Source organism: Triturus cristatus, chromosome 2_2 (genome assembly GCF_964204655.1).
Source record: "Triturus cristatus chromosome 2_2, aTriCri1.1, whole genome shotgun sequence".
NCBI lineage: Eukaryota > Metazoa > Chordata > Amphibia > Caudata > Salamandridae > Triturus > Triturus cristatus.
In genome coordinates, this window is record NC_140582.1 from 990686230 (window position 1) to 990696055 (window position 9826).

General features: G+C 43.0%; 1 protein-coding gene across 1 annotated transcript in view; it reads left to right on the plus strand.

Annotated features, from left to right (window-relative positions):
* Positions 1-6417, plus strand: part of WDR1 (WD repeat domain 1) — a 347946-nt gene extending 341529 nt beyond the window's left edge. The window contains exon 15 of the mRNA XM_085642417.1: positions 5497-6417. Coding sequence (XP_085498543.1) covers positions 5497-5603 — 107 coding nt within the window. The 3' untranslated portion in view covers positions 5604-6417. The remainder of the gene's footprint in view (positions 1-5496) is intronic.
* Positions 6418-9826: the final 3409 nt, after the last annotated feature.

A 9826-nucleotide genomic window follows, 5' to 3' on the forward strand; every position in this document is an offset into this window, starting at 1 on the left:
ATCCTTTCCGGCTCCCGTAGGTTCACTAATCGATCCTTCATATTGATCGTGTAGTTACTGTTGCCTTCCGAGCATTTAACATATTTGCGTGTTGGGTTCTTAGACTCCCTTCCACTGTCTAAGGGCCACGCCCTATAGGGCCTCTTCTACTTAAGACAGAATTTTGGGAGAATGAGCTGCTGATGAAACACTCTTTCTATGTTTGTCTAAAGTACCACTCCCTCACCCGACCAACATTCAGCTTACAATCTATGCCTCTCACCTGATCATCGAGATGATACCTGTGAGTCCTGCAAATCTTTTAGGTTGAAAAAGACACTTCAAGATCGACGTGCCTGTTGCCAAGAAATGCTTTGCAGCCAAGCAGATGACTCACCAGACATCTTCAGTCCACAGAAGTAAGAAGAGGCATCGGCAGCCCAAGAGGAATCCTAGTCCATCCATGATTCAAACTCCTGTTCAGACATGGAACAAGATTCTGTCAGTTTCAAGTCGACTTAGAAACGTCAGACCATGAGTACAATTGTTCCCGATCCAAAAACAAAAATATCTGTTCCATCCGAAAACCTGCTCATGGTCCGCCACTGCAGAAAAGCCATGGTGCGCACCAACATACAGATTCAGAAGCGCCACCCTCTGGCTCAAACCTGAAATCTCAGCATTTAGCGGGTTCCTCCACTTCCTCAAAGTCCGATTCTGCAACTTACCCAAGTTCCAATAGACAAAAGTCACGGTGATTAGAGTCCGACCAAATCGTCTCTGAAACATTATACAGCTCCAAAATGTTACAAATTTGAACCGAAAAATTTCACCCGAACCAATCCACGAGGGTATGCAGGAAATGCAGGAAAGGCTCGATCCAAGGCCAAAAAAATGGAAATTCAACCCAGAACTAAGAAAATGATTATGCAGCCGGCCAAACCTCAGTTCTCTAAATGACAATTTGCTTTTGAAGAGGCTATAGACATTCCTGTGGTACCTCTGAAAAAGTACATTGCTACTAGCCTTTACACATTCCCATGCCTACATCACCAAACCTGCCAATATGACCCCCACTAGCCACTCCCCCACAAGATTCCGAAGCAGCCAACATGCCCCCTCATTCACCCATCATAGATGAGGAGAACAACATGCCAGAGGACACATCCTGGGGATGCTTGGAATGTTCATAACCTAGAACCACTGGGGGGGGGGGGGGGGGGGGGAGATACAGACCCAGACCTTTATCCCACATGTCCATCACCACCAGATGATGCTTCAGCGTATCAAGATCTAATAGCCAGAGCTGCAGCTTTTAATAACGTGCCTTTACATAAGGACCATATCAAGAATGACTTCCTTTTCGAAACACTATGCACTGCTCAAAATGGTCGGGGGTCACAATACCACTCCTTAAAAGAATGCTACTTCATGCAGATGAAATTTTTAAGGCCCCTGTAAAGGCACGCTTTGTAACACTACAAGTGCCCCAAAATATGGCTGCACCATCTGATCCTATATACATTAGGGAACATTTAACACCGGACTCACTGGTAGTAGCTAATACACGCAAAAAAAAGAGCAAACTCTCAACCAACTGGGGATGCACCTCCCCCAGAAATTAGTAAAACTAATTGATGTCTGCGGCAAAAGGATAGCAGTACAATCTGCTAATCAGTAGTGTATTGCCAACAGTCAAACTCTTTTAGCTCTTTACGATGACATGGCTCATTGGGATGAAATGAAGAGAATCCGCCCAATATCTCCCAGAAGAATAAGGGATTATGAAATTGTGTAATGAGGGAAAGCTAATCACCAACAACATAAAATGTGCACTGGACACTCCAGCTAGAGGCATAGACACCAGTTTTCATATATATATAGACATGCTTGGCACTGTGTCTACGGTTTTAAACTTGAAGTGTAAAAAGCAATTCTTAATCACCTCTTTGGCCCTCGGGTAGACACAGCCCTAGAAAAAAGGAAAAAGGCTGCAGATGTTGCTAAATCAGTGGGAGCCTTACAAACTCTCACATATCAGGGGTCCTTTCACAGGAACAATGACTTTCTTACTGTCTCCCTCGCCATCTAATTCCACCGAACCCCCCCCCCACCCCCCCGACCACTTTACACCTGTCGGGGGACATTTTCAGAATTTTTTACCAGCATGGAAAAACATCACAACAGATCAGTTGGACAGGATCCAACATGGTTATTGCCTGGAGATCATCACAACTCCTCCAAACATTCCACCTCACAAACACAAACTATCCCTAAAGCACCAATCTCTTCCTACAGGAGATATCAGCTCTATTACTCAAAGGCCTATAGATCTAGTCCAAAAACAATATCCGGGAACAGGGTATATTCATTATATTTCCTCATTCCCAAAAAAGACAGCTCACTTTGACTCATTCTCTACCTCAGACCACTTAATCATTTTATCCTGTCAGAACACTTTCACATGTTCAATGTCCAGGAAGTTATTCCACTATTGAAAAAAGTCAACTTCTTTGCTGCTTTAGACCTAAAGGATGCTTATTTCCACATACCCATACATCCCTCACACTGGAAATGTATAAGGTTTGTCTTCCAAGGAAAACTATCAATTCAAGGATCTTCCCTTTGGAGTCACCACTGCACCATGGATATTCACAAAATGCCTAGCAGTAGTGGCGCCACATCTGTGCAGACAAAACGTACAAGTGTTTCCTTATTTGAACGATTGGCTCATTAAAGCAAACTGCTCCCAACTTTGCAAACAGCATACACAACAAGCACTCTCCCTATTACATCAACTATGGTTTACCATCAGTAAGCAAAAATCGTACCTTCAACCAGCCATATTGTAAGAGCTATACTCCAATCTCACTAGCATACCCAAATGCAGACCGGATACCAAACATTTTGTCACTAATCCAACACTTTCAACAGTGGAACCAAGTCACAGTCCAAATACTCATGCCACGTTTAGGCATGACCGCCTCCTGCATAGCAATAGTTCCATATACCCGGTTACATACGAGACCGCTGCAAGAATGTCTTTCACGTCAATGAACACATTCACAGGGTCAAATACCCGATCTAGTGTTGGTAGCAAGCAGGACACATCACTCTCTGCAGTCTTGTAATCCATAAAAGCTATCCAAAGGGTGGCCGTCTGTAGACCCATTTCCCCAAGCCTTTCTCACAGCAGATGCTTCACTGATGGGTTGGAGAGCTCACCTGCAGAATCTTACAATTCACGGAGTGCCGTACTCCAAACACAGGAGTCTCATTATCAATTACCTAGAACTCCAAGCTGTTCACCTAGCTTAAAAAGCGTTACTACAACACCTACTTCACAAATTTGTCCTTATCAGAGCGGACAATATGACAACAATGTATTATCTACTAAAACAGGAGGAGACGCGCACTCTGCAATAATCCAGCTTAGCCCAAATCATTGGGCGATTAGCGATACATCACAACATTCATATATTCTGGCAGAACATGATCCAAGGACTAGCAATCAATTTGCAGATCTGCTCAGCAGGATGCAGCAACAAGTCTACGATTGGGAACTTCACCCCAAAGATTTCCTACCGTACTTTCAAAAATGGGGGTTTTTACAAATACATCTGTTTACAACCCCAGAGAATGCAAAATTCCGAAACTTCACATTCAGGTTCCCACACACCATATCCAAGGGCAATGCTCTATGGATGAACTAGTCTGGGAGATTTGCCTATGCTTTTGCACCTCTCCCACTGCTTCCATTAGTGGTCAGTAAGCTCAGGCAGACCTCTCTCACCATAGTTCTCATAGCTCCAACATGGGCTCGTCAACCATGGTTTACCACACTACTGGGACTCCCCGTAGTCCCACGCGAGAAGCTTCCCCTCAACCCGGACCTTCTCACACAAAACCATGGCAGAATAAGACCTCCCAGTCCCACGGAGATGAACCAAGCAATATGGCTCCTGAAGTCATAGAATTTGGCTGCTTAAACTTATCACACCAATCTATGGATATTCTTAAACAAGCTCGTAGGCCTATGACCAGACAGTGCTATGCTGCCAAATGGAAACAATTTGTTCTAGACAGTCAGTATCAAAAGGTCAACCCATTACATGCAGAAATACAAACAATTCTTTCGTATTTATTGCATTTAATCTTCAGGTGTAGTCTACACTTCAATACGCTTACATCCAGCTGCCATGGCAGCCTACTTACAAAACAGGCCACATTTATCTCTGTTCAGAATACCTGTTATTGAGGCATTTTTGGAAGGACCGAAGTCATTCCACCTAGGGTTACACCTGCACCAGCATGGAATCTTAATATTGTACTAACAATTCTCATGGTGCCTCCATTTGAGCCACTACATTCCTACCAAATCCAATATTTGTCTTGGAAAGTCACTTTTCCAGTAGTCACTTCACTTGGATGTGTTTGTGAGCTCCAGGCCTTAAGCTTAGAAGAACCATTCTTCAAGCTACATAGGGACACAATAGTTCTTCCTAAAGTAGTTTCACCTTTTCACATTAATCAATCAATAGAATTATCTGTCTTCTTTCCACAACCAGACTCTGTTCCAGGAAGACCTTTACATACATTAGATGTGAAACAAGCTTTCGTGTACTACCTTGACAGAATAAAACCTTTTATAAAGATTAAGATATTATGTATTGCGTTTTCACCTCCTCACACTGTAAATGTGAGTTCAAAAAGTGGGATTTCAAGATGGTTAGTAAAATGTATGCAAACTTGTTATGCTAAAGCTAAAAGGCTGTTTTGTTTACCTGCTGCCCCTATAGCTCACTCAACTCGTAAATTAGGGGCTTCTATGGCATTTTTAGGCATAATCCCCTTCCTGACTTTTTCAAAGCAGCAACATGGTCCAGACCACACACCTTCACAAAACATTGTGTGGATGTACTAGCATGTCAACAAGCCAATGTTGGCTAAGCAGTACTACGGACTCTTTCAAACAACTGCAACTGCCACAGGCTAGCCACTGCTTCAGGAGAGAGACTGCTTTACAGTCGATGCACAGCAAGTGTATCGGCAGCACACATGCCTTGAAGGGATTGTTACCCTGTAAGCATCTGTTCTTGGCATGTATAACTGTAGTCACACATGCGCCCTCCCTCCTCCTCGAAGCCTGTGTAGGTCAGTTTATATACATTAATTCACATTACTGGCATGGACATAATATTAATAATACCCACAACAACTCCATTCTCGCCTACCTGCGCCTAAACAATCTTAAAAATTGAGTTGATGCCCATGTGCAGTATCACTAACCAGAAGAGTCACGCAACCTCGTGACTGGAACTACTTCTCCAAAGAAAAACATGTAATCATCTGAGCCCAACTCTAGATAAATGGCGGGCTTATGCACATCATGTGACTACAGCACTACGTGCCAAGAAAAGATAACTTCTTGTCTGTCTTCATCTTCTATTGCAGAAATGTGGGTGGAAGTATCTCCCTATCTAATGTAACTCTTTTCCCCTTTGATTCCCTCTTTAGATGCTCACAGGCTGCATCACGTGAGCGCCTTGGCCTGGTTGGATGAGCACACGCTGACGTCTGTCTCTCACGATGCATGTGTCAAACAGTGGACCGTCACTTTCTAATGAGTAGCAGTTTTTTCTTTGATGGACCACTCATGAGGGACTGGAATTACTGCAGAAGGACATAGCATTTCTTCATATTGTTTCTTTATTGGCCTCCTAGGTCTTGTATCACAGCCACATGCATTTGACAGGGTGGTGTTCATATCTGTAATAAATGTACCTTTTAAAGCTTTAGCCAGTAACAGTTTGCACACAAAGCAAAAGCACTTCACAAAAATCTGGAACGTCGAACACGTTTGTGCTAAACATTCCAGAGGCAACAGCCTGCTAAAGTTTAAAAGAGTCAAAACGTATCGGTCCTTATTTTTTAACAAACAACATTTATGGTTGTACAGCATGAGAGAAGTACTTCTCATTGTCTAATTGCAGAACATTTCTGTACTAAGTCATAGTAAAATATATTGTTTAGTGGCCCATGAAAGTGTGCAGCGACTGTATATTGGTTTGCTTGTGCGTGTACTGCACACAGCTGTTGCCTCCGATTAGCCCTCCAGAAAACCTAAAGGGTACATAATGAACTGTTTGTGTTACAATCATGTTTTGTGGTTCCTTTTCAGGATTGTCTATTGTAAATGAAACTCTGACGTGCTAAACCATGATATTTGATATCTGAAAGAATGACCGAGGCATTTGCCTTATGTTTGTAATCGTGTCCTGGTACTGTACTGATCAACAGAATGTGTTTTGACTATCCTCGCAACTCTGAATACATTAATGATTGAGTGAAAAAGTTATTTCCGAAAGAATTACATATTGAATATATGGATATAAAACTGTCATGGAAGATTTAAATAAATTGAAACAGTAAATTATATAATTGTTGCGGAATTATATATTTTGTATTTATTTGGTTCATCGCTGTATCATGTGAAAAATTCTTTGGGCATTCGTGAAAGGGTTTGCGTTGGGTGTTTTTTTTTTTAAATGTGGGGTTAAGAAATCGTTGCCTCATGCTGACTTGATTTCCAAGCAGAGTGGGGACTTGTTTACACAATCGCGTAACACTGGATATCTTTGACACATTGTATTTTTTCGGTTTATCATTTTGATCGATTTAATTGAAGCACACAAAGATTGCGTATCGTAGACTTAATTGGTTTGTGAAATGGAAGGAAGGTGGTGTCCTGTCAATATGGAGTTCTCTGTAATGAGAGATTATAAACCTCTTCTAGGTTTTTGTTGTATTTCTGCGCTCTAATCCTGATAAATCTGCTTAAAACCATGGTGAACAAGACGTGTATGCCCTGAATACCACACTTAATTTGATTTCCATTGTCCTCAGATATTTAGGTTTCTCGCTTTAGCTAATTTACCTTCTGGCTGTACTTGTCTTTATTATCTGTCTGTCTGTTCCTGATCTTTGTCATACCTTTTAGGCACTCATTACATCTTGCCGCCTCGCTGAGCTTTTGTAGGCCCACAGTCATGTTCAACATATGCTCCATGTCCACATTATGTTTGAAGCTCATAGTTTAGGGAAACGTTTGAAGCCGGTAGTGAACACACCCAAATGCCGTTACCTCTGAAGAATATATTCAACTTTAAACGAGCAGGGGCAAAGCCAATAGGTCTTGCCTATGTGAGAGCTATTGGCTATGCCAATGTCTTTTGCCATATTGTAAAGCAGCATGGCAGCTATTCAGCATGGTAAACGTTATTGGTGTGGCGCAGTGACATAGGGTAAAGTGAAGTAAAGTAGAGCGGCATGGAGCAGAGCGGCATGGAGCAGAGCGGCATGGAGCAGAGCGGCATGGAGCAGAGCGGCATGGAGCAGTGTAGAGTGGCGTAGAGCCACTGTGTAGTAGGGTAGAGTGGTGCAGAGCAGAGTGGCAACTGTGGAGTGGAACGCCATAGATTGGAGTAACAGAGGGGTGTAGAGTGGAGTGACTGTATGGAAGGGACTAGTGTAGAATAGGTAGAGTGGCATTGTGTGGAGTGCCATGGATTAGAGTGGTTTGTTATAGAGTAGAGTGGCAAGGGGTACAGTGGAGTGGCACAGAGTGGAGTAAAGTAGAGTGAATTAGTGGTATTTCACAGCATAGAGTAAAGTTGCGTAGAGTAAGGTGAGTTGGGGTTGAGTGGAGTAGCATAAAGTAGAATAGAACGAAGTGGCGTATAGGAGAGTGGTGGTGGAGTGGTGCAGAGTCCCACTGTGTGGAATAGAGTGGAGTGGAGTGGAGTGGCGTACAGTGGCAGTGTGTGGAGCGGATTGGCATAGTGTCCTAGAGTCATGTGGCGTAAAGTTGACTGTGTGGAGTACAATGGTGTGGAGTGTTGGAGAGTGGCGTACAGTGGGGTGCAGTGAAGTCGAGTCGTTAAGTAGAGTGATGTGGTGTGACATGGAGTAGAGAAGCGTTGAGTGTAGTGGCATAGAGGGGATTGGTTTAGAATGGGGTGGCGGGGTGTAGAGTGGCATAGGGTGGAGTGGAGTAGTTTATAGTAGTTGTGGGTGTAACTAAAGCTTCAATAGAAACAGCAGATAGGGTGAAAGAAAAATTATGAAGAAGCTGTATGCTAATGTTGAAAGTAGGATATCAAATTATATGGCCGGGAATGTTTATAAAATAAAAATAAATAGCGTGTTACAAAAAGATAAGGAAGAACACGTTCTTGGTCCAAGCTCCAGGGAGGAGCTAACACAAGAAAGGAAAGCAAGCCAACAGGAGCTAAGCAATAAAAAAACTGCTAATGGGTAACAGCAGGAACAATCAATGGTATGCTGTCGGTGGTTTGTAAGCCCTATGAATTGTAAACAATAAGTCTTGCAGCACAGCACATGCACTATGTACACAGACCTAAAAATGGCACCCTACTAGCAAGTATCGTGAATTGCCAATTAGTATGAAAACCCATGGATGAAATACATTGTTCGAGGCATATGAGCTGTAGATCATATGCTGTGCACAGATCGCCATCTAGTGTTGGGTCCGGATGTTTGAACTTTGTTTTTCTTCAAAGAAGTCTTTCCAGTCATGAGGTAGGTGACTCCTCCTTTCGGTGGTAGTACGCATGGACATCAACTCCATTGTTAGATTGTTTTCCCGCAGAGGGTGATAATGGAGTTAGTAAGAGTTGTAAAAGGAGATGTCCATAAATGCATGTACCTAAGTATGTATGTGCAGAACACCCAATCTTTGAGAAATCTTGCGGTCACAGGCACTTAATATGAATTTCACTCAGAAAATCAAGGACTGCATGGACAGTCACCAGGGAAGTTTTATCAAATTTATGATTATCTTAGTTAGTTCTTGGTAGAACTCTGTGGCAGTGGCGTAACAAAACGTGCGGGCTGCAGGGGCCTGTGTTACGCTACTGCTCATGGGCATGCAGATCTTGAGCCTTTTCTTAGCTTGGTAAAATGGGTTGTAATTTAGGTTTTAAAATTCACAGTGATCTGATCTTGAATATGCAGATGAATAAAGAATGCATTTTTCTTATTCCTTTAAGAAAGATTCCAAAATGTGTCGATTGAACTTCAGCTTTTCAGAACCAAATGGCCCAGCTGGCGGGTGATAGTAAGATTAACCTTAGACTCCTAGGAAGGAGAATGAGGCTAGGGAAAGTATATATTGGCACTATGGTACAGTTTATCTGGTGTGAGATTTGAAAGATGAATACAGTGAGCACTTCCTTATCGAGGCCATTCCTGATAGAGTCTGGAGCAATCTCCACTCTTTCTGTCCCCACCCCTATTACTCGAGAGCTCTGAAGAGGGCTCTGAAGACTAAGGGCCTTATTATGAGTTTGGCGGAGAGGAGCGGCACCGCCAAACCCGTGTGAGCACCACAGTTCTTTGGTAGTCCCATGACTGTGCTTACAAAAACCGCACTGTAATGGGAACGCCAAAGAAAGTTCCTGCAATGCATGGACTGTCAATGGGGGCACACTATATGCCCCTTTGCAGGGCCGGCTCTTGGGCGGTGCGATCGGCGCCACCGCATCAGGAGCTGACTTGGGGTGGGGGCGTAACTTTTGCAAGTATACCATCATTTTAAAAGCCCCTGCTGCCACGATCCATGCCTCCAGCTATTTTTAGGCATCAATAAAATTTGTCAAGATAACTCCAGTGATTAATCCTCTTCCTGTAAAGAGACCGGAGGTTTGTCTAGTGAAAGTTTTGACTCAGTTAAGGTAGCGCAGAGGGTTAAAATGCCTGCTGCTAAGAACGTGTACCATGCAGATAACAGAGTGCATATAATGTAAATTGGTCAGTTGGTTACTGC